This window comes from Hemibagrus wyckioides, linkage group LG13 (assembly GCF_019097595.1).
Source record: "Hemibagrus wyckioides isolate EC202008001 linkage group LG13, SWU_Hwy_1.0, whole genome shotgun sequence".
In the NCBI taxonomy this organism is placed as follows: domain Eukaryota; kingdom Metazoa; phylum Chordata; class Actinopteri; order Siluriformes; family Bagridae; genus Hemibagrus; species Hemibagrus wyckioides.
Window position 1 is genome coordinate 24,793,630 of NC_080722.1, and position 24,261 is coordinate 24,817,890.

Sequence of the window (24,261 nt, forward strand, 5' to 3'; positions counted from 1 at the left end):
GTACGTGTGGTGTAGTAGGCAAATACAATGACATTTCTCTTGGAGAAACTCTTTTTTTTAAAAAGCATATTAGAAAAGTATTTTATTTTTTATTTTCATCATGTACCATGCTTCATTTTTCACACATATAATATAATATAATATAATATAATATAATATAATATAATATAATATAATATAATATAATATAATATAATATAATATAATATAGGCAATAAGTCTTGCACTTGGCAGTTAGTTTCTTCCTTTTGTTTCATTAAATAGCAAGATCTGCTTGTTTTTATTCACCAGCTTAAGCTTGGTTTGTTGAAATTCTTCATTCTTTGGTGCTGTGTATATTAGTAATAAACATATTTTTTGAGAAAATCTTCGTGGCAAGGCCTCGACATGAGATTTGTTCCACCAGAATAAAGACATGTGGCCATCAGCTGTGTTCTCTTTCCATTCATATCTATTTCCAAACCAGACGGTCAGATGATTTTCCACAAAGTAAAACAAAACCTATACTCCCATTCATGCTCAAACATGACGATGTAAAATATATGAACTCAAAAGTAAAAATGCTGATTCTTTACATGTTTTAATTATTTTTTTTAAAAAAGCATGCATGCAGGTTTAAAACAATATGATCCCAAAACATCCATCTAAATACACAGCGTTTGCTAAATGTGTGACATTATATGAAATTAGCAGCAGTTATTAAGTTGCTAAGAGATAAGTGAAATAGAATAGAAATACACTATACTGCCAAACGTTTTGGGATACCCAGGGGCTCGGCCCCTTAGTTCCAGTGAAAGGAACTCTTAATGCTTCAGCTTCATACCAAGACATTTTGGACACTTTGTGGGAACAGTTTGGGGATGACCCCTTCCTGTTCCAACATGACTGCACACCAGTGACCAAAGCAAGGTCCATAAAGACATGAGTGAGTTTGGTGTGGAGGAACTTGACTGGCCTGCACAGAGTCCTGACCTCAACCCCATAGAACACCTTTGGGATGAATTAGAGCGGAGACTGTGAGCCAGACCTTCTCGTCCAACATCAGTGCCTGACCTCACAAATGTGCTTCTAGAGGAACGGTCAAAAATTCCCATAAACACACTCCTAAACCTTGTGGAAAGCCTTCCCAGAAGAGTTGAAGCTGTTATAGCTGCAAAGGGCGGGGCAACTCTATATTACATTCATGTGCATGGAAAGGCAGACGTCCTAAATCTTTTGGCAATATAGTGTACATGTGAAACATTTCCAGTAAGGAGAAGTTTGTTTAGAAATATTGAAGGATTTCAAGATAGAGAATGAATGACATTTTACAGCATTTAAAGAAGCTACAGGTGAAAAATAAATAAATAAATAAATAAATAATTGTGTTGTAATAATCTGCAAATTGGTGTGGTGTGAAAGGAATAATGCACCTTGGGATCATGCAGTGATAGGAAAATAATTACACTATGTAACACGATTTTTGTTCCTGGGTAGTGAATGACATTTTCCAATTACTCTTAATGGAAAATAATATAAAAAAATAGCCATTAAGCCCCTTGAAGTTTGGGTTTAACTAGCCCATTTTACTAAATAAAACCGCCCAAAACTAACCCAAACTTTTATGGGTTTCATGGGCACTTTTCTCTTTATTTGGGTTAAGAATGGGGAAATAACACTTATTTCCCCGGAACAAGAAAAAAGTAAAAAAGGACGATAATTAAAACTCAATTCCACATCATACTTTTCACTTTTAATGAGAAAAAAATAAAAATTAATTAATTAATTTAAACAAAATCCTATGGAATTTCTTAATTTCTTAAGTCTTAATATTGTACAGCAAAATATGATTTAAATAAAGATGTCGGATATTAAATTACAGGATTGAAGTAATATGATTACATAAATAATTTAAAAAAAATTAATTAATAAAATAAAATAAAACCTAAACTAAAAATAGAAAAACATATCTTAAATATTATAAGAGAATTAGTGTCACAACATTTTCCTCTTTATCAGTCATGCACCACTCATTTCCTGTCCTCTGCTAAGGCAGTGCCTGCAAACTTTTTTCCTGTGTCATAAATATGCAAACTTTTTCAAACAAGAGATGTTAAAGGAGTCAGTGCAGTGACCTCTCAGCTTTTCAGTGCTCCACAATATTCTCAGTAAAAACACCGCCATCTTGTGGTCAGTTCTGGTAAACAACATGTGCTGTTGTCGTCATCCATATTAATCTGGTTAAGCCTGGCTATGAGAAAAGCAAAGCAAACATTTCTTGAACGAGATTCTGCGTCACTTTTGCCAAAATCCGTGACATGAATGCCCTTTTATAATCTCAGTGACGCCCTGTTACGTCACCGGTAACAATTTCAAGACACAATCATACATTTACTGATCTAAATAATCCTGACTCTCTAAATAAGAAAACTCTTCTGTCCATTTCCCCATATTGCAAAATATTTTCTATTTGATCTAACAAAAAAAAAACCCATCAGGCATAACATTATGACCACTGAGAGGTGAAGTGAATAAGACTGATGATCTCCTCATCATGACACCTGTTAGTGGGTGGGATAGATAGATAGATAGATAGATAGATAGATAGATAGATAGATAGATAGATAGATAGATAGATAGATAGATAGATAGATAGATAGATAGATAGATAGATAGATAGATAGATAGATAGATAGATAGATAGATACTTTATTCATCCCAAAGGGAAATTCAGAGCTTCCAGCAGTATCCACAGATACAGGTAATAGATAAAAAACCAAATTAGGGTACAAAAATATAACAAAAAATATATCAAATAACAAAATATTACACAATTTAACAAAATGTAGCAGAAAAATACTAAATACAGAGTTTTTAGGAATAAATATGGAGAATTAGATGAAATATAATATAAGTAATGTGCAAAAAGGGTTTAAGGTTACAAAAACTGTTATGTGTAAAAACTGCGTGTTTATGAGTCCTGTGCAAATCTCAGTTTATTGAGAGTTCTGTAAACCGGAGTGTATTGTATGTAGTGTGTGGTTTATTGTACAGTCCAGTACAGACAGAGAGTAGTGTCAGCACTGACTCCTCCCACCCCGCGATGAATTAAAGAGTCGGACGGCACGGGGGACGAACGACCTCCTCAGTCTGTCAGTGGAGCAGGGCAGTGACAGCAACCTGTCACTGAAGCAGCTTCTCTGTCTGGAGATGATGTTGTACAGTGGAGGCAGTGGATTGTCCATGATGGACAGGAGCCTGCTCAGCGCCCTCCTCTCTGCCACTGATGTCAGGCTGTCCAGTTCTGAGCCCACAATCAAACCCGCCTTCCTCACCAGCTTGTCCAGACTTGAGGCGTCCTTCTTCTTTATGCTGCCTCCCCAGCACACTGCCGCATAGAAGAGGGCACTCACCACAACAGTCTGATAGAACATCTGCAGTAGCTTTTTGCAGATGTTAAAGGAAGCCAGTCTTCTTATGAAGTACAGCCGGCTCTGTCCTTTCCTACACAGAGCGTCTGTGTTGGCAGTCCAGTCCATTCTTTCATCCAGCTGTACTCCAAGGTACTTGTAGCAAGTGAACATTTTGATGTTAGAAGCAGGAAAAATGGACAAGCATAAGGATTTGAGTGAGTTTGACCAAAAGGGCCAAATTGTGATGGCTAGACCACTGGATCAGAACATCTCCAAAACTGCAGCTCTTATGGGGTGTCAGAATACACAGTGCATCACAGTTTGTTGTGTGTGAGGCCACATAGCCGCAGGCCAGTCAGGGTGGCCATGCTGACCCCTGTGCACTGCCAAAAGCACCAACAATGGGCACGTGAGCATCAGAACTGGACCACAGAGCAATGGAAGAAGGTGGCCTGGTCTGATGAATCAGGTTTCCTTTTACATCACGTGGATGGCCGGGTGTGTGTCTGTCACTTACCTGGGGAACACGGGGTCATAATGTTATGCCTGATCGGTGTATGTTTTTATATCTAAATCTCAGTCTGTAATGCTGATATATATAATGTTGTTTTTTTCTATCGTTGTTGCCCACTCATACCAAAAAGCAATGTATATGTAACCTTTTAATGCTCCAATTTCATTATTTCATCTAGTTATCTGATCAGTTATTCATCTGGAATCAGCAGGAACTTCAGGTAATGTTCACATCAAACATCAGAAATGGGAAAATTGTGAATCTGCAGCTTTCATTATGGCATGGTTTTTGGTGCAAGATGTTTGTATTTAAGAAACTGCTGATTTCCTGTGATTTTCATACAAAACAGACTCTATGTATGTAATGTTCATAAATTGTCTGTGGAGATATTGTAATATTACAGAAAAAAGAAATAGGATTTAGTCGTCTGCATGATTTTATTAACAGTTCCAAGCCTGGGTTCATGTTCTTTTGTAAAAAAATGTACATTTTTCTTATACAAATAATCTACAAACTTTTCATAAGCATAAATAAATACATACATATCTATAAATAATTTAAAAAATAAATAAAATAAATACTTTCTTCAAGTGCAGGAAAACCCAATTCAAGTAAAAGCTGAGCAGCTGGAGGTTAAGAGTCTTTCACCAGAGCCAGTAGCTTTTCTCTGGGATTCCATCTCACAGCCTTCTGGTTTCCACTGCACATCTTCAGCTTCTTATTGATTGTGGTTTGCAGCAGGATTCACAGAGACAGCAGGGAAAAAGTCCAACAGGCCGAAGAGTTGAAGCAGCTCTTTTCTGATCCACTCCCAGGCCTCGTTCTTCTCCTGCTGGAAAGTTTAAATCCCAGTCTTTTAGCATTTCAGCTCATCATCACACCTTTACATTAAACATCTTTCTGTCTCTCTAATAATGTGTGTGTGTGTGTGTGTGTGTGAAAGGAATGTTGACCATATTGCTGACCTTGTCGTTCTTGGTGAGATCTCTTAGTCTTTTGAAGTATAAGGGCAATCGTTTGTTCTTTTTCATTCTGTGATCAAGCTGTGTTAAAAAACAACAACAGAAAGAGTACATTATGTTTGGATCACTTCAAAATCAGGCGATAAACCAGAGCTCTACTTTCCTGTACAATATTCATCTCACACCTGATTGAGACAGATGGTTTAGAAAAGGAGCACTCACACAGGAGCGTAGTCCGTTGGCCTGCTGATCCAGCATATGTAAGAAAGTTTCCAGCTTGTCCTTGTTCCAGGACACAGAGTCGGACTCTTCCAATAGTCGGGAGACCTCGTCCAGAGTCTGAACCATGAACCAGACCTGTTTCTCTGGCTGAGGGAGAAGGATGGAGATGAAGATGAAGGAAGAATACACACAGAGACAGAAGAACAGGATAGATAGAATAATTTCTCTATGTGAACATCATCATTAATGTATTAACCTGAGTAGAGCTGTGGTTAAAGAACCAGTGACGCCAGTTATCCGGGACGGAGGCGTTGACGCTGATTTCCTCTTCCTGAAGGAACAGAGACAGGAGGATACTGGTGTTAGTCAGTTAGTTAGTTAGTTAGTTAGATAGATAGATAGATAGATAGATAGATAGATAGATAGATAGATAGATAGATAGATAGATAGATAGATAGACAAGCCTCACCATTTCTCTAAGCAGTGTTAAACATGTCCCATGGTGCTGCTTGAATTTCAGGTTGATCCATCGGCAGCTGAAGCCACAGCTCACACTGCACAGAGTCAGAAGGACACAAAGGTGCACCAAGCGTAGAAACATTGTATTCCCAGTATACACACTCTACTCTCCAGTACAGCAGACTGGTCCTCCTAATAAGAGTGTCAAGTGCTGTACACTTTACTCTCACCATCGTGTGCTCTGTTAATACTCAGTATTTATGGGCAACAAGTGAGATGCACGATGTAAAGAAAGTCTTACGAGTCGAAATTTCACTTTCTGAAACCAACCATAAAACCAAATGTCATTGTACCTATGCAGATGTACCGCTAGGGTGTGTGTGTGTGTGTGTGTGTGTGTGTACTGTAGAATATAGTGATGTATATGCTTACATTTAATCATCTCAGATTATTCTATTTATTAATGATGTTAAATAACTGAATTATTTAGATATTAAAATATTTTTTTATTGAACTAGAGATGACTCCATTCATTTTCTCAACGTAAACAATGCTGACGCAATTGTGGGCGTGTCCAGGTCTGACGTCCTCCCCCTTCATACCGTGTAGTACAATAGTATGCGGTCATCGCGGCTTTACCTGTGTGTGAGGTTCACACCGGAGTTTGGAGGAAATTCCTACTGACCAGTTCTGATGAAAGCTAAACAGAAAGCGCAGGAGGTCAGACAGCGAGTGAGAAACATCACCGAAATGATGATGGACAAGAAAAACCTTTGCAGTTTCTTCATGAAGGTGAACTTTAAACCCGGAAACTAGTCGGGAAGGTGAAAGTCACACGGAGATGTTCCAAGATAGTCCAGAAGTAACACTTTTTATTAAAGTCTGTTTTATTTGTGCTAAAAGCCTGAAAACGGAATTGTAGTTTTCTTTAACAATTTAAAATCTCATGATGTAAAATCATTTTAAACTCAGTATCAGAACAGTGTATTATCTAAGTCCTAATGGTCCTACATTATTCCATTGCTTAGGGTTAGGGTTATTCTTTCTTCTTTTCTCATTATCACGAATTAATTTTCTGGACATAACCAAAAACACCACATTTTCCCAGGATATAATCGTATCTCTGTATAATCTCACACCTTGCTAATGTTCCAAGTGGTTAAGGCTCTGGGTCGTTAACCGGAAGATTAGGGGTTCAAGCCCCAGCACCACCAAGTTGCCACTGTTGGGCCCTTGAGCAAGGCCCTTAACCCTCTCTGCTCCAGGGGCGCCGTATCATGGCTGACCCTGCGCTCTGACCCCAACCTCCAAGGATGGGATATGCGAAGAAAGAATTTCACTGTGCTGTAATGTATATGTGACAAATAAAGGCTGTTTCTGTTTTTTTTTCTGTTTCTGGTGTTTATCATGAGGACTGGGTCTCCTTCTTAAGTGTCGGACATTTATGTGGAAGTTGTCCATCACTGACCAGATCACTGATCACTGCTCAGAACCTAGAGATCATGTTCTTATGGAAGTCTAAGAAGACATGGATTATTATTATTGTTATTATTCTTTCTTATTTTTTCGTGATCTCCACATTACTTCATTTTTCTGTGTATTCTGCATGAGATCATGTTCTAGAGGCAGTATAAGCGCAGAAAAGCAGCATCCTGGATGATCGCATTGGCTTTTATTCTGATCAGTGATTTACTCAAACTGAAGTAGCTCCATGTCGGTCAGTGATGGACATCTTCCATGTAAGTGTCCGACACATAAGAAGGAGGCACAAAGACCAAGATATACACCAGAAATATCCACTAGTCGTGAATTTTTCCCACGATACAATTAGAAAACTGTTTTTAATGTCGAGTTCACGATAAAACCAAAATTAAAAATATATCTAATAATGCATGGCCTCTTAGGACTTCCATGATATTGAGTTTAGAAATACATGTTTTAAGAGTTTTTTATATTTCTAGTTTTATATCTGTCTTCCAGTATTCACTCAGCTCTCCTTTAAATCATTCAGAATTAGGTTAAAAATCCGTCCATTTTCTACTCTAAATATGAAACTTTTCACCAACCAGTAAAACCATTACAGTGACAAAGAAATCTCTTTTTACGCATCAGTTTTAATGAAATAAAAACTCTTTGTCCAGTCTTATGAAATGTTTAATACCAATCCAAATCAGATAGATACAAGAATTCACACAGATACAGTGAAAGAGTATTTGTTTATAAATGAAACAATAATTGTGAAATATTAAATAATTCTGTTATTTCTTATTAAAAAAAGACTAATGCCCAGCACTGGATTTACTTATGATGAAAAATATTTTAATGTTTTTTTAAATAAATGTTGTCATTGTTCACTGAAAATAAAGCATTCTTCATATTTTTGTGGTTAGTGCCATATATATTGATGACAATAAATTCAGAGTGATCAGTTACAACAAAATGATTATCCATCTATCTTATGCATTATTTTAATAAGTGAATATTTGTTATTGAAGCTTTCCTTTGAGAATGGACCTCCTGCTGACCCATTACTACCACAGGACACACCGTACATCAATTCCCTGCTGTCTTCTCCATCATGATAGCTCTGATTTAGAAGCTTTATTTTCTCTAATAAAGTACAGTTACATTTCTGGCTTTCTGATCAAGACGATCTTATCCAGAGCTACGTATACAAAAGTGCTGTGAAGTCTCTATCAGTGAATACATTAACACTGGTTCAATAGGTCACAGACTTAGGATAGCATCAGCCTAAAAACTGTGTTGGAAAGATTTTTTTCTGTTTACTACAACACACAACAATACATAAAACAAACAGGGAAAATAAGAGCGAGTTTAAGTTCTTCAGGAAGAGGTAGGTCTTCATCTGGTGTTTGAAGACTGTCAGTGATGTAGGGGAAGTTCATTCCACCAGCTCAGTGCCACAACAGAGACTAGATGTAGACCTACCTCTTACCCTGAGAGGTGGAGGACCAGTGGAGCAGTGCTGGAGGATCTGAGGGAGCGAGGTGCAGTGTGAGGAGTAATAAGAGCTTTGAGGTAAGATGGTACTGCTACATTCTTGGCTTTGTAAGAAAGTGTCAGTGTTTTGAACCTGATGTAGCCACTGGAAGCCAGTGGAGGGAGCACAGTAGTGGGGTGGTGTGGGAGAACTTAGGCAGGCTGAAAACAAGTCGTGCAGCAGCATTTTGGATCATTTGCAGAGGATGAGTTACATTCAGAGGTAGAGTAGAGAGCAGCAGTGGTACGGTTTCAAAATGACCAGAGACTGGACAAGCACCTGAGCAGCCTGTGTGGATAAAAATGGCCGAATCCTTGTGATGTTGTAGAGAAGAATCTGACATGAGGGTGTGACATTAGCAACATGGGAGGAAAAGATTGATTGACAGCTGATTGTCCATAGTTAAACCAAGGTTGCGAGCAGTGGCCCGAAGGGGAGATTGCAAGATCCTGGGCTGGGGATGAATCACCTGGAATGACCAGCAGTTCACTTTTGCTGGGGTTGAGTTTCTGCTGAAGAGTTCTCATCCATGAAGACGTGTCCACCAGACTCGCTGAGATCCGAGCAGAAGCCGTGCTATCTGAGGGAATGAAGGAGAAAAATAACAGAGAAGATAAAAGTAACAGTCTGTAGCTTCAGTCTAGTTCACTTTAACTGGTTTGGAATTCCTCTGACATTAACAGACCAAATAGAAATGGATGCTTAACAAAGAAAAATGAGTTAGAACCAGTGGTAGATTTCAGGTATGAAGACACCTTGAATTCTTGTTCAGTTCCCGGCGCTTCTTCATGGATGGTTAAAGTAACACACACCTATAGTGCAGCTCACTGGATGTACTTTTTATGAAGGTTGTTATGGTGAAATTACTGCACAAACACTGTATTTAATATCAGATATGATCTGCACAGCAATTCCACTGTAAAGATCAGGAACGGTCGTCTGAGTTATCGTAATATTGCAGTAAAAGGACTGAGTTTAATTTTTTCCAGAAGGCCTGACATCAATTTCTTTATGGAGAATTTTCCTGGCTGTTTTTTGTGGTTTCTTGAACATTACTATGAAGATAAAGCTGTTACAGACACCGACTTTTAACTCCATCATTAAAAAATCCAGCATTTTGTAATAAATGAATAACACGTACACCACTGAGACATTTTAAGATCATTTTATTATGATGAGTTCACTAGCAGTGTAACTGTAACAATATGTTGATGGACATCTTCACAATTTATAAATATTTCTTAAATCATCTTCAAATAGTTCACAGTCCAGGTACATAAAGCATGAATAAATAAATACTCCTAATGATTTATCTATAAAACATTTTAAAAAACAAATACTTAAAATTACTCAATAAATAAATAAATAAATAGTTAAGGCATGATCACAGTTTTATCCTTTAACAGACATTTAAAATAAATAATTTCATTAAAATGAGATAAACAGCAAGAGTAAACTTCATGTAAGTGTTGAAAATGTACAGAAATGCACTTCTGATGTTGCTGTGTTTTTGAATAATACAACACTGACTGATTAAATACAACTGAACCCTTTGACTGCATTTTGATCCAAAGTGATAGACAAGTGCAGGAAAACCCAATTCAAGTAAAAGCTGAGCAGCTGGAGGTTAAGAGTCTTTCACCAGAGCCAGTAGCTTTTCTCTGGGATTCCATCTCACAGCCTTCTGGTTTCCACTGCACATCTTCAGCTTCTTATTGATTGTGGTTTGCAGCAGGATTCACAGAGACAGCAGGGAAAAAGTCCAACAGGCCGAAGAGTTGAAGCAGCTCTTTTCTGATCCACTCCCAGGCCTCGTTCTTCTCCTGCTGGAAAGTTTAAATCCCAGTCTTTTAGCATTTCAGCTCATCGTCACACCTTTACATTAAACATCTTTCTGTCTCTCTAATAATGTGTGTGTGTGTGTGTGTGTGAAAGGAATGTTGACCATATTGCTGACCTTGTCGTTATTGGTGAGATCTCTTAGTCTTTTGAAGTATAAGGGCAATCGTTTGTTCTTTTTCATTCTGTGATCAAGCTGTGTTAAAAAACAACAACAGAAAGAGTACATTATGTTTGGATCACTTCAAAATCAGGCGATAAACCAGAGCTCTACTTTCCTGTACAATATTCATCTCACACCTGATTGAGACAGATGGTTTAGAAAAGGAGCACTCACACAGGAGCGTAGTCCGTTGGCCTGCTGATCCAGCATATGTAAGAAAGTTTCCAGCTTGTCCTTGTTCCAGGACACAGAGTCGGACTCTTCCAATAGTCGGGAGACCTCGTCCAGAGTCTGAACCATGAACCAGACCTGTTTCTCTGGCTGAGGGAGAAGGATGGAGATGAAGATGAAGGAAGAATACACACAGAGACAGAAGAACAGGATAGATAGAATAATTTCTCTATGTGAACATCATCATTAATGTATTAACCTGAGTAGAGCTGTGGTTAAAGAACCAGTGACGCCAGTTATCCGGGACGGAGGCGTTGACGCTGATTTCCTCTTCCTGAAGGAACAGAGACAGGAGGATACTGGTGTTAGATAGATAGATAGATAGATAGATAGATAGATAGATAGATAGATAGATAGATAGATAGATAGATAGATAGATAGATAGATAGACAAGGCTCACCATTTCTCTAAGCAGTGTTAAACATGTCCCATGGTGCTGCTTGAATTTCAGGTTGATCCATCGGCAGCTGAAGCCACAGCTCACACTGCACAGAGTCAGAAGGACACAAAGGTGCACCAAGCGTAGAAACATTGTATTCCCAGTATACACACTCTACTCTCCAGTACAGCAGACTGGTCCTCCTAATAAGAGTGTCAAGTGCTGTACACTTTACTCTCACCATCGTGTGCTCTGTTAATACTCAGTATTTATGGGCAACAAGTGAGATGCACGATGTAAAGAAAGTCTTACGAGTCGAAATTTCACTTTCTGAAACCAACCATAAAACCAAATGTCATTGTACCTATGCAGATGTACCGCTAGGGTGTGTGTGTGTGTGTGTGTGTGTGTGTACTGTAGAATATAGTGATGTATATGCTTACATTTAATCATCTCAGATTATTCTATTTATTAATGATGTTAAATAACTGAATTATTTAGATATTAAAATATTTTTTTATTGAACTAGAGATGACTCCATTCATTTTCTCAACGTAAACAATGCTGACGCAATTGTGGGCGTGTCCAGGTCTGACGTCCTCCCCCTTCATACCGTGTAGTACAATAGTATGCGGTCATCGCGGCTTTACCTGTGTGTGAGGTTCACACCGGAGTTTGGAGGAAATTCCTACTGACCAGTTCTGATGAAAGCTAAACAGAAAGCGCAGGAGGTCAGACAGCGAGTGAGAAACATCACCGAAATGATGATGGACAAGAAAAACCTTTGCAGTTTCTTCATGAAGGTGAACTTTAAACCCGGAAACTAGTCGGGAAGGTGAAAGTCACTTTAGGTAATAAAACGTGACAGCATTCGGGTTTTCTTTTCGTTCTGGTCACAAAGGTTATGTTAAGTCCAGTGACACCGCTGAATAAAACATATTGCAACATCTAGTGACAATAATCCACTGACACACACCTGAAGACACAGGAATTACGTCAAATAATTATTTGTTATTTTATACGTTATTTCCTGTTTTAATTATACGTACATCTGATTACACCTGACTGCAGCATCCTCATCATTTTTAACATTTTATTTTAATGGTCAAATTCTATATTTCACATATATTCACAAAGTGACATATTTCTATTGTTTAATTTCTGCTATTTAAATATTATTGGAAGAAAAATTCAACAAGTGCACAAATCAACAAAAATCTCCATAAAGACATGGATGAGTGAGTTTGGTGTGGAGGAACTTGACTGACCTGCACTGAGTCCTGACCTCAACCCCATAGAACACCTTTGGGATGAATTAGAGTGGACTGACTGACAGACAGACAGAGGTGCTTGTACAAGGACCACATGCAGCTAGAAGTTTCATCATGTCCAGCAGTGTAAGGTCTTGGTGTGATTATTGACTCTGGTCTTTCATTTGAAGCTCATGTAGATAATATCACTTCTTTCTTCTCAGAAATATTGCTAAGATAACAAATATGATGTCACTTAATGATGCAGAAAAACTCTAGGTTGGATTATTGTAATGTCTTACTGTCTGGATGTTCCAGTAGGAGCAGAAACAAGCTCCAGTTAGTCCAGAATGCAGCAGCTAGAGTCCTAACTAGAACCAGAAGATATGAACACATCACTCGTATCTTAGCCACACTACATTGGCTCCCAGTCAAATTTCTCATTGATTATAAAATCCTGTTACTGACCTATAAAGCACTAAATGGTCTTCTGTCACAGTACATGAGCAATTTTCCGGTTATTTATGATTTTCCACGCCTACTCCGATCAAAGGGTGCAGGTTATTTGCTAGTACCTCAAGTAGCAAAGGCTACAGCAGGGGGTGGAGCTTTTTCTTTCAAAGCCCCACAGTTATGGAACTAATTAATGTTCAGGATTCAGACACAGTCTCAATGTCCAGCACTACGTTTTCTTAGGTAAAGGAGCAGATCTGGAAGGTTCATGGCATAGAGTGTTTGGTGTACTGGGATGTTTGGATGCTGTCACCTTACCACCCTCACAAGTCGCTCAGGTTTGCTGACTGAAGTGGTTGGACGCTTTATGTCCCGGGAAGCCTTCATGTCTGTCACCTTCTGGTTCTCCCTTTTAGTTATACTGTCATAGCTAGTCTTGCCAGAGTTCCTGCCCACACTTTACACATAATCTACATTGTCTTTAAACATCACATGATCAGAAGCATACCTAATATTTTTCTCTCTCTCGCTCTCTCTCTCTCTCTCTCTCTTTGTCTGTCTGTCTGTCTGTCTTTCTATGTCGAGCTATATATCCCACTCCCGAGCTCTCAGTAAGAGGAAAAGCAGTAGTGATGTGGAGGGGAACTGCTAGGAAGCACAAAGCAGTAACCATGGACACAAAAGTGACAATAATTGAGAGGTTGGACCGAGGCAAGAAGATGGTAGAGGTCGCTCGTTATTATAACATGAATCGTTCAACCATTGGCACAATTCTAAAGAACAAGGACAAGATCATGGGGGTTTTTATGCTTTACATTGTATATTGGTGTTAAAGGTGTACAAGACTCATTCTGTCGGATTTACAAACCAGTTCCGATCTGGGAGAAGGTTCGTAAGTCAGTTCTTGCAAATAAGAAACCAGAGGAAGGGAGGACTTGAAGTATTAGACTTTTATGATGTCAACCATGTGTTTAAGATAAATTGGTTAAAATTTAAATAAACTGGATAAACCCTACATCTTTATGGGTTTTTTTTAATACCAACTCACATTTTCAACAAAACTGGTGATTTAAAATTTTTGTTGTCTTGTGATTTTTCTCCATGCAGATTGGCTGATTAAACCGTCACAATTCCACCAGCGAGCACCGTTAGCCTGGAAAATCTCTCAGTAATTTTTCTCCACATAAAGTTTTATTATGGAACAATTTGAATACTACCATCCAAAGAAATTCACTTTTTCTTTCCATGTGGCCTCTAAGAGGTCTTGATCACATATCTTTACTACTTGATGGTTCAGGTTCTGTACTTACATATGAACAATGTATGAACAAATACGAATTTCCTGTTCCGTTTAGAGAATAGAAATCAGTGGTTAATGCTATCCCAAGTGGCTTATTACATCTTTGTGAATCTCGTCTAAGTTTGTGTGAAATAGTAACTACATTCGACCAACCAACCATCGGAGGTGTTTTCATCACTGATAGAAAATGTAACAATAAACATATCTACATCAAACCATTCAGGACCTAAACAAGAACCTTCCAAAAAGTCCATTTTATTGGGTTTCAATAAATAATAACATAAATTGGAAAAAACACGTCTCATTTCATACAAATATCCTATTCCTAACAAGGTTAAAGAAATTCACTTTAAAATACTACACTGAATTTATCCTGTTAATTCCATAATTGCGAAAAATATGTGGACATTGTGGATCTACATTCTGCAATCAACAGAAAGAATGTATTCCTCTTCAGTGAACATCGTGGCATGAAAAATGGTGTGATCATATTTGATCATACGCCCCATTCAACTAAGACTAGTGCAAGTGACCGTATGTCCATTATTAGACATACGCCCGATGTTTCTAGTAAGCCATACTTTATATAACATTAAAACAAACATTACACAGTGATCCAGTGGTGGGACCAAGGGTAAGGAAAAGGGGGTGGAAAAGCTATTATAGCAAATTGCTCTAAGAGATTTATCGGGAAAACAGCTTTTGCACTGTCCCACTATGCCACCCTAGGGATTTCACCCAAGGAATTAACATGCACAGGTTCGAATCACTAATATTGGTCAAAGACATTAGCCACCATACAAAAATAGATTATAGATTTAAATAGATTTATTGACAATTCCTTAAAAATATTTAAAGCATTTAAATAATCCATTTGTTCCTTTCTCAGTAGACCACAAAGGGTCCAGAAACAGTCAAAGTAGGCAACTGGAGCCTGGAGCCAACAAACAGAGGCAGAGAGGGTCAGTCTAACCTCTCCACAAACGTACCTTCCTTGCGCGCACACACACACACACAAAGTTAATAAACCGACTCGACTCATCCACAAGGAACCTGAGTATCAAACGAAAATGCAAAAATAAAACAACCCACAAAAGAAAATGAAACAAAACCAAAGGTTTCAAACCTTGAAAACAATTCAATAAATCAAAATTCGTTCATCCAAACCTAAACAAAATTGAGCAAAAAAAATACAAAAAGAATATACACAAGTAAAGTAAAAAGTTAGCTGAAGATCCATATTGGAAACAGAACAGCGTGGCCAACCGGAGCGGACTGGAGTACAGTTCAAGGCCTTTACGGGAATCCAGTCATCGAATATATTAAGATGAAGCTTTCCGTAGGGAATTAAAGCAGGAAAAACCCATCAGGCTCTCACGACTTCAACAAAAAAAGAGAGAGTTCTAAAATATAAGCCAGTGCTTCGGAAACATATGACTTATTGACTGCAATCTATTAGCAAGCTTTTACCCACATACTGTACATCCCATACCTGCTCTGATGTCCACATCCGGCTAATAAAATGACAATGACCCTGTAAGTGAAGGTTACAGCAGGAAGTAGCAATCGAAAGTGAAAGCAGACTCAGAAATCACAGTCTCTAAAACATGTATTAAACAGAATAGAATGCAGGTCTTGTAACCAAAAATACATACATGTACAAAACAAGCATTGCATTTACCTTCCTGCCCCAGGTATCCATGTTCGGTTCCTACGACAATGACAACAGCACGTTAACGACACAACGATTTACTACACGTGACGTATCCCAGGTGGCATACATGCTTCCATTTTTTGTACATTACAGAGTGCCCCTGATTGGCTAAAACACCAAACAGTTAACCATAGACGCAATTGCCCCTCCTGCCACACATGGAGTATATTACTGCCAGCTAATGTTAGCAGGATGAAAATATGGTTAATCTTGCATGCTAACACTGAACTGCATCCTATAAACACCTTTTACTTAAAATATTTAGTACTGTGACACAACTCAACTGTGAAAATCTAATCGAGTTTTTAAGTAAATCTTTCTGTACTGCGTTCAGCCATAGAATTAGAAGTGTTATATAAAGAACTTTGAGGAATCTTCACGTTTAAGAGATTGTCCTCCACTCTGTTGTCCAGCTGGTTCTCAGGTTCCACTCCCTCAGACCTGATTCTACACTTCAGACACTGGGTTCTTGCCAGACTGAACAGACGATTAAACTATTTCCAGCAAGAAGTGATGGCCATTAAGATGAGGATCTAGTCTTGTTTAGTTACTACTGTAAAATTATCTACTAAAAAGACTAGTATGCTAATTCTAATGAATATAGTTAGATGCTAAATGATGAAAGATGCTATCATAAGTTTTTTTTGGGGGGGGGGGCACCATGTGACTAGTGCAGAAAAATAAAGTATAAATGAAGCTGTTCCTGTTTGCTTTTTTAAACATTTTTTTTAATAGAATAAAAATTTACACTTTGTATTTTATTTATTTAAATGTATTTCATTTATAATCCACCCCGTGTATGTACCTCCCATGTAACTATTCAAGTAATGCTTAAGACTGTCGTGATGTCTGAGATCCAGCAGAAAGCCCATTTCTTTCATTTTAGCAGCAGCAGTTTATAGATTCAGATCCCTAATGAGCAAGTCAGTGGCGAGGAAAAACTCCCTGAAACTACATGAGGAAGAAACCTCGAGAGGAACCACACTCAAAAGGGAACCCATCCTCATCTGGGTGCCACCAGAGAATGTGATTATAAATCAATAATCTTCTATAGCTGTAGACTATAAGGTCAGATAGGACCAGTGGTGGCTCTGATACCCAACAAATCTGCTGCTGCCTAAAGAAACAGTGCAATGGTTTTCCATTAGACTAGCTGAGGTGATGCCAAAACGACCCCAGAAGCAAACATCTGTTTGGCCCATCACAGTGGCAGAAGTGATGTGCAATTGTGTTTCCTGAAGAACACACAACAACATGACCTTGTGCTTCTACAGTGGAGCACTGAGGCCTTGTGTTGATGCCAGTGATGCTTTCTGGGAACTTTTACAATTTAAAGCAGGCAGAGCGACAGCTGTTAATCAGCTGGATCGCACCGGTGCTGCAGGCGGCTACTGACCAAGAGACGCAAGAAGGTCTGATGGAGTCGAGTGGTGGGAGCATGTGGAGGCGGGTCTGGGGCGTGATCAAGCACTTTTTTTTTTTTTTAAAGGATATTTTTTGGGTCAGTTAGAAGATCCAGGGTCTTCAGGAGCCGGCAATCTGAAACAATCAAAAAACAGTTAGATATTAAAATAGACTGGAAACAATCAGTATTACCTAATTTTACACTTATTATTATTATTATTATTATTATATAATGATGTGTTTTTAATATAACTCCATAATATAAATAAAAAATAATATAAATCTGTTTAGAGACCTCATTACTGATCTCTGTAGTCTAGACTATTATAGCATGTCTTATCTAATTGGAATGAAGTCTGTTCTGTTCTAACTCTCTCACCTGGGCAGTGTCTGTCTAAACCAGCTGTGGTTCAGGATTTCATCGAACGTTGGAGCTTCCATGGGGTTTTGCAGGCACACTGATAACAGCTGGCAGCACTCTGTGTTGGCAGTTATGAGACAGAGATTGAGATAAAATTATATTAATGAACATACTGCGATGCTAAAAGTTACAACTCTATTCTATAGGTCGATATGTGATGTTTCTGAAATGCAAAAATGAAAAGATTTACTCACCTGGAGAAACAAACTGTGAACACTTCTCAATTATCTTATTCGAAGACTCAATATAAACGTCTCCACAGATCATTTCAGCCAGGATTAAACCCAGACTCCAGATGCAAGAAATATATCCTAAATAGAAAAAGAGAGCAGTCACATGACAGAAATAACCTCCAGTGTACTGGCTTTGAATATATCCTATATCTTTTCTGAACTGACCCATCCTGCCGAAGTCTGACACCAAATCGCTGCAGCCAAAGTCTATCAACTTCACCTCCAGCGTGTCCGTATTCACCAGAATGTTACTGGACTGGAGGTCGCCGTGGAAAACTCCGTGGGCAAAGCAGTGACCAACGGCTTGAACCACCTGCCGCATGATCTCTCGAGCCACATCTTCCGAGAGACGATTATTTCTCTGCATTTCGCAGAATGTCCCGAGGTCTAGGCAGGGGCTGGGTCGCTCCAGCACCAAGACAAAAGAAGTGGACACATCGAGACATTCCAGCAGCTCCACCACATTCTCACAGCGAGGCTGCTTGGACACCATCTCCATGAACTCCGCCTCCCGAGGCTTTGTTCCAGGCTAAAATTACAGACAGACATAGTTAGCATAGGTTTGGAGTGAATATGTTTAAACTGTTTTAAACGATTAACAGGCTTCCTCTGGTACTTATTATGGAGGATTCAGAAATCTGAATCTTTAATGATGTTTGCAATAATAAATACATGGCAGTACCATTTTGGTCTAGATCTGCTCTATAACATGATGGTGATTTTCACCTTATTGCATCTCTACAGAATCTCAGTAGTAAGTAAGTGTACTTACCAATGAATCTGTGACCGTTTTGGCCAAATATTTCAAGACAACCTGTTCACAAAGACAAAACAGAATTAGTTCAATAACCATTTACAGCAATCATCCTGTTCCAAAGTCCCCCCCCAGCCAGTTTTACTGCTCAGAACAAACAGGGGACTCATGAACACTATCCCAATACATAAAAACAGTTGTTTTTCCAAGTAACAACACACGGTACTTTAGAATCAAGAGGGTGTAAACTTTGTGTGTCTTGTGAACTATATGTGAAGATCTGTTATGTGAAATGGCTTATTCAGCGCAGAACCACCAAATTAAAAGAAATCTTATTTTTTTAAGATTATTAACAGTTTGCAGAAACTTTCCAGTGCATTAAAAATGCTGATGAGTGAATTCTACATCCCCGGTGTCTGTTGTGGATAAATTACAAGCTACAGTCATTCAGCCAGTTAGTATTAAAATCCTGTAAAATATTTAGCCTTTTTATTGTTTTCCTCTGTTCTGTCTGGTCTTATCTTGCAAGGCATTTAATGGATGCGTAATTATCAATTTATGAAAGAGTTATCAGTCTAGTTTCTAGTTTTTTGGTGGCCAAAACAGTCAGTTTTGAAAGCATGCTAGGAAAACCATGTTCAATTCAACAAATTTCTTTTTGTTGCTTGTTTTGTAGCAAAGCAACTTTAGAAAACTACAACAGGTTACATATGTAACCCAGTTCCCAAGGGGACCCAAGGCAAGAAACCGAGGTCTTGTCCACATAAGTAGTGTGCAAGGCCCGCGGCATGTAACCCTGATGGCATTTACTGCTGACAGTATGGAGGACACCCGAGCAGGAGATAGACATGCCCGCATCGTGGTGGAGTCCCAAATCACCCCCAAGAAAGTGGTTCTCCGAGATGGAAAAAGCACACATTTCTCTGGGTTGATCCTGAGGCTTAGAGACCTCATATGGACATGCACCGAATTCCGGTGACTGGCTGCCATGGCCTTGGAGTGGGCCAGGATAAGCCAGTCGTCCAGGTAATTGAATACACAGATGCCCTGCAGACGCAACGGCGCCAGGGTAGCATCCATGCACTTCGTGAAGGTACGAGGCGACAGAGCTCGACCAAAAGGAAGAACTCGATACTGCTAAGCTTTGCCCCCGAAAGCACACCTGAGGAACCTCCTGTGTTCTGGCCGGATACCTATGTGAAAATAGGCATCCTTGAGGTCTATAGTCACAAACCAGTCCTCAGATCTGATCTGTGATGCAATCAGTTTTGTAGTGAGCATCTTGAACCTGAACTTCTTCAGGGCAGAGTTCAGAGCTTGCAGGTCCAAAACTGGATCCCCCCGTCCTTCTTTGGTGCCACAAAATACCGGCTGTAAAGGCACAAATCCCGATCTGAAAGGGGAACATGCTCTATGGCCCCTTTTCTCAGAAGGGAGAGAAGTTCCTCCTGGAGGAACAACATTTGGTGTGTGCCGACGATAGTGGGCAGCACTCCCTGAAACTGAGGGGAACAGGTGGCAAACTGGATCCTGTACCCTTTCTATACGGTATCTAGGACCCACTGAGAGACACCTGGCAGAAGTTTCCACGATGCGAGGGTTGTCTAAGAGAGGTGTTAAGCTCAGGTTTTCCCCTCCTGAAACCTGAAACAGCACACTGGCAAGTACAGACTGGAGGGAAGGATGAATAAAGGAAGTGGGAGCGAGAGTGGGTCCCACCGACCACCGAAATCTGTGACTCAACTCAGCTCAGTGACTGTGTCCGGGCTCAGACATCCGCCCTAGTCAAGCTCCTTTAGCAGGTCAGCCTGGTAGACCTGCAAAACTGCCATGGTGTGCAGGGACGCTTGGCCGGCTTGGCCCGCTGCTGTGTAGGCCTTCCCCTTCGAAAGGGAACTATATTTATCCCTAACAAGCCAGTCAGAGGTAGCAGTGGCAAGGAAATGCTCCCTAAGACACATGCTGGTCCTTTTCATCATTTACCTGCAACAGCATTTTGTAGGAAATATAATGCAATGATTTGAACAGTAGAACAACCTGATGCTCATTTTTCAGAGGTCTCATTTACGTTTCCTATATTTTCCCACTTCCAATCAGCTCTCATCAGTGATTCAGGCACTGTAATCAGTCTAAACATGATTATTTGTGAATGAAAACAGAAAAGAAAACAGACATGGTTGAAGATACTGTATCTCAGGGAAGTGTGTCAATGCTTTACAGTTTCTGTATGGAGTTGATCTGTGGTAATTAACCGTACATGTGCAGACTTCTTACCGGTCTCCCGTCTGCCTTACGCACTCCAGCGTAGACGGAGCTGTTGATTCCTTTTCCCAACAGCTCTCCCACAGTGTACTGTGAATCTAATTCCTCTGTTTCACACACACACACACACACACACACACACACACACACAGTTGTTGGACAATCACAGAGTGGTTATTAAACAGTTCTGTCTCTGAATCTGGTGTTTTAAACATGAGCATCTGGAATATTACTAAAATTATTAAACTGAAGAGAACATTTTAATTAAATGGATTACTCATCAGGAAGTAAGTTAACGATTTTGCAATAATCCAGTTTCTCTGGTTCAAACTGATCTTTGCAGCTATCTAAGCTCCAGTTATTTCTGTCTCTTACCCAAAGACTTACATCTGGCTGTATGTACATAAAGCTGTGCTATGTTTCACTTTGTAATAAAAAATTATTACGTGGTCTAAATTGTGGACTACTAGACTTTATTTTGTACCATCCTGATCTCTCTCTATCTCCGTAGTTAATTGAGTTACGAGTTTGCTATCTACACAGCACTGTACAATACCTTGGAACTCCTGAGAGTAGCTGGGCTGCTCCAGGTTAATAAAAACAGGAGGATAAAACCCATGGACATCTCTGTGCAGCCGGCCAAGTTTTAGCAGCCACTCGGTTTCTTCTGCCTTCTCTTGAAGCAGATCATTAGAGAGCTACAAGACAAACAGGGAAAGTAAAACACTGATGAAGACTTTGCATTTGTTAACTAAGAGCCTTTTCACAATTATGAATCTTCTTGTTTACCTCTATAACGCTTCCAATAAAGTAGCTGCTGACGTGCCGAGGCATTGTGAAGATGGTTCTAGCCATTCCTTTGCAGTAGTCGAGTGCTTCATCAGAATGTCCAACCTCGGCTAGGTTGACCGCATGAAGGAACTTGAACGGCTAAGACAGACAGACAGAGAACCTTTAATTCTCAGTTCCATGGTTCCTCATTAAATTCGACATGAAAAAGAGATTTCAAACCTGGAAGTGTGGCTGGCCAATCCCTGAGGCCAAATACATTGCATGCTCATAGACCTCAGTTCTCTCCATCACATCCTGTGGGACTGACTGATATATAGGTAACCTGGTAGAAAGAGCAAACATGTCATGTTAGGAATATAAACACACACACACACACACACACACAAACAACATACCGATTACATCCAATCAGGTCAAATGAATCACGTAATCCCAGCTCCATGCGTGCCACCACATAGCAGATGTGTCCTGCACAGGTCTGTCCTCTGGAAACTGAAAATGAAAACCAAAAAGCACATGAGAATTAGGGATCTTAGTCCAGTCCACTTTATTAGGAACACCAGTTTATTCACACAATTACAGGAATCATGTTTCTGGAATACAGAAACAACCAATGATTCTTGCACTGAACATTAATCATAGCTCTGTATCTACATGACTTTATACATTGTGCTGCTGTTTCCATGTGACTGGCTGATGCACGAATGTTTTCCTAATAAAGTGGCTAATGAATGTAGTAACATGTTCTTTCTAGAAATCTCCTTGTACTGTAGAGTGAATCCGTACCTAAATCGTCTCCCATTTTAACAATGGCTTTTCGCTTTTCCTCTTCTTCAGTACTGGCGCATAAAAGACCCACCAGAGGAATACACCAGTCTGCCAGGTCCTTAGCCGATCCGAGCTGTAGCAGAAAGTGTCACGTTAGTCCAGAGGAAACTGACAAAAACAACACACTCAGTAAAGGTAGACGCTGAAAACCTCACCTTTCTCCTCACATGGCTGTAGCCCTTGAAGATGATTGCAGCGATTTCAACCGTCATCACTCTCTATAAAGAAAAAAATTCATAAAACACACAGCATCTCTGGATATCATCGTTTATCCTCCTTAAACAATAAGGTGTAGCACATAATGAAATCCAGCACTTACTCCATTTCGTTTATAGAAGAGTTCCATAATCAGCCAGAAGAAATAGAATTTCTGTTGATCAGGGTCATTCAACTGTTGGAAACACTCCTGATATTTGCCCTGAATAAACCTGATCAGGTCATCCTTCTGCATCGTATCACTGCAAAAGATGTTAAAAAACTGAGTTATATAGATCACACACACACACACACACACACACAACACCTGATGACATGCTTCAGAACATCAGTACTAAAATATTGAATTTGTGAGAGGAGTGAAAGCATCTCACCTCATCAGAGGGCCACGAAATGGTACCTCCTTCTCATTAGGTCCTTTTCCATCTTGAGGTGTACAATATTCACGTACAAACAATGACTTCACCACGCTTTTGCAATCCTGTGGAACAGCAGACTAAGTTATACGGTTACAGTGTTTTTTTTTTTGTCTGTCTCTACAGTTTGGTCATCTGTGGCTTTTTGAAGAAATCTCTTTAAATGATGTTTTTATTATTATTATTATTATCAGTGCTTAATTTTGCGTTCCGGTATTTATTTTAATCAATCCGGCATTAACTTGCTGGTGACCTGACAGCGTATGTGTGTGTATCTGTGTGTGTATGTGTGTGTGTGTGTGTGTGTGTGTATGGGTGTGAATGAGTGAGTGAAACACAGCGAGCAAGTCTGACTGGGTTTATGCAGATACATTTAGAGGTAACGTTTAGCTATTGGTCCTCAACATATGTTTTTAACCAGTCAGCTTTCTTAAGTTTACAATTACTCTCATTGGTTGGTGATTATTGTTTCGCGCGCAGTGAGCAGCGGAAAGAAAGAATGGTTTATTGGTCTACCTAAATAAAAATTATAATTTCAAAATATCAAAGAGACCATCAAACATATTTTCATTTTTTTAAATCCACGAGAAAAGCTGATGGTGTGCCTGATCAAAAGAGATCCAGAGAACATGGAACTGCACACCTGGATCAAGATAGCAGGAGACAGAAGCAAAGCGAGTTACACCAGTCAGAAACAACGGAGGACGCAACCACGGTGACTGAAACATCCACTGACCAGATAAATGATATTGAGCACAGTCGTAGTAAATCGAATATGGTAGCAGAAAGCCAAAAGAGCCAGTCAGTATACAATTATACAGAGTTGTTAATGCACAGGCTGAACAGATTGAAACGATTTCTACAGTATTTCGAACAGCTTACAAAGAGGCAAAACGCAATAGACCTGCCCATGGATTCGAGCACGAAATAGATTGCCAAGAGTTAAATGGCATCTTAGGCAACACGTTTGTATATATATATATATACATATATATACATATAATGGGTTAACAGATTCATGTTTATAATTGCGCTATCACCATTTAGTGACGTCAT

The 24,261-nt window shown here is 39.3% G+C and overlaps 4 protein-coding genes across 6 annotated transcripts in view; 1 reads left to right on the top strand and 3 right to left on the bottom strand.

The window, feature by feature from the left end:
- The window catches only part of cd79b (CD79b molecule, immunoglobulin-associated beta), a 5,435-nt gene extending 4,813 nt beyond the window's left edge, over positions 1-622 (top strand). The window contains exon 5 of one of the 2 annotated variants that reach the window (XM_058405759.1): positions 1-622. This exon is cut by the window's left edge and continues 125 nt beyond it. The gene's annotated coding sequence lies outside the window, so the exon portion shown is untranslated. The other variant, XM_058405758.1, reaches the window with a different exon arrangement.
- A 3,920-nt stretch (positions 623-4,542) lies between these two features.
- Positions 4,543-6,356, bottom strand: LOC131363889 (interferon a3-like). 2 transcript variants are annotated; one of them, XM_058406855.1, is made up of 5 exons: positions 5,560-6,356; positions 5,347-5,421; positions 5,091-5,237; positions 4,872-4,949; positions 4,543-4,735 (listed from the first exon to the last, which is right to left on the bottom strand). In XM_058406855.1, the coding sequence occupies exons 1-5, from the start codon at positions 5,689-5,691 to the stop codon at positions 4,625-4,627; spliced, it is 543 nt and encodes a 180-aa protein (XP_058262838.1). In that variant the 5' UTR covers positions 5,692-6,356; the 3' UTR covers positions 4,543-4,624. The 2 variants fall into 2 exon arrangements, with proteins under 2 accessions (XP_058262838.1, XP_058262837.1); XM_058406854.1 differs by having other exon boundaries at positions 4,543-4,738.
- Positions 6,357-9,919: 3,563 nt separating this feature from the next.
- On the bottom strand, positions 9,920-11,664 carry LOC131363293 (interferon a3-like). The gene is made up of 5 exons (XM_058405663.1): positions 11,184-11,664; positions 10,983-11,057; positions 10,727-10,873; positions 10,508-10,585; positions 9,920-10,376 (listed from the first exon to the last, which is right to left on the bottom strand). The coding sequence occupies exons 1-5, from the start codon at positions 11,313-11,315 to the stop codon at positions 10,263-10,265; spliced, it is 546 nt and encodes a 181-aa protein (XP_058261646.1). The 5' UTR covers positions 11,316-11,664; the 3' UTR covers positions 9,920-10,262.
- Positions 11,665-16,677: 5,013 nt separating this feature from the next.
- LOC131364156 (serine/threonine-protein kinase pim-3-like) lies at positions 16,678-18,362 on the bottom strand. The gene is made up of 4 exons (XM_058407272.1): positions 18,103-18,362; positions 17,899-18,015; positions 17,663-17,762; positions 16,678-17,418 (listed from the first exon to the last, which is right to left on the bottom strand). Exons 1-4 carry the CDS (start codon positions 18,302-18,304, stop codon positions 17,382-17,384), a joined length of 456 nt encoding a protein of 151 aa, XP_058263255.1. The 5' UTR covers positions 18,305-18,362; the 3' UTR covers positions 16,678-17,381.
- Between the last annotated feature and the right edge of the window lie 5,899 nt (positions 18,363-24,261).

Bases quoted from the DNA above. Each gene is read 5' to 3' on its own strand.
- LOC131363889 (XM_058406854.1), bottom strand. From the start codon at position 5,691: ATGTTTCTACGCTTGGTGCACCTTTGTGTCCTTCTGACTCTGTGCAGT. The intron at 5,422-5,559 runs GTGAGGCTTGTC...CTGTTCCTTCAG, and splicing joins TAACACTGCTTAGAGAAATG to GAAGAGGAAATCAGCGTCAA. The intron at 4,739-4,871 runs GTCAGCAATATG...TAAACTTTCCAG, and splicing joins ATCTCACCAAGAACGACAAG to CAGGAGAAGAACGAGGCCTG.
- LOC131363293 (XM_058405663.1), bottom strand. From the start codon at position 11,315: ATGTTTCTACGCTTGGTGCACCTTTGTGTCCTTCTGACTCTGTGCAGT. The intron at 10,586-10,726 runs GTGAGTGCTCCT...TTTTTAACACAG, and splicing joins CCAACGGACTACGCTCCTGT to CTTGATCACAGAATGAAAAA. The intron at 10,377-10,507 runs GTCAGCAATATG...TAAACTTTCCAG, and splicing joins ATCTCACCAATAACGACAAG to CAGGAGAAGAACGAGGCCTG.
- LOC131364156 (XM_058407272.1), bottom strand. From the start codon at position 18,304: ATGCAGAGAAATAATCGTCTCTCGGAAGATGTGGCTCGAGAGATCATG. The intron at 17,763-17,898 runs GTGAGTAAATCT...CTGCCAACACAG, and splicing joins TTCACAGTTTGTTTCTCCAG to AGTGCTGCCAGCTGTTATCA. The intron at 17,419-17,662 runs GTGAGAGAGTTA...TGATTGTTTCAG, and splicing joins TTTAGACAGACACTGCCCAG to ATTGCCGGCTCCTGAAGACC.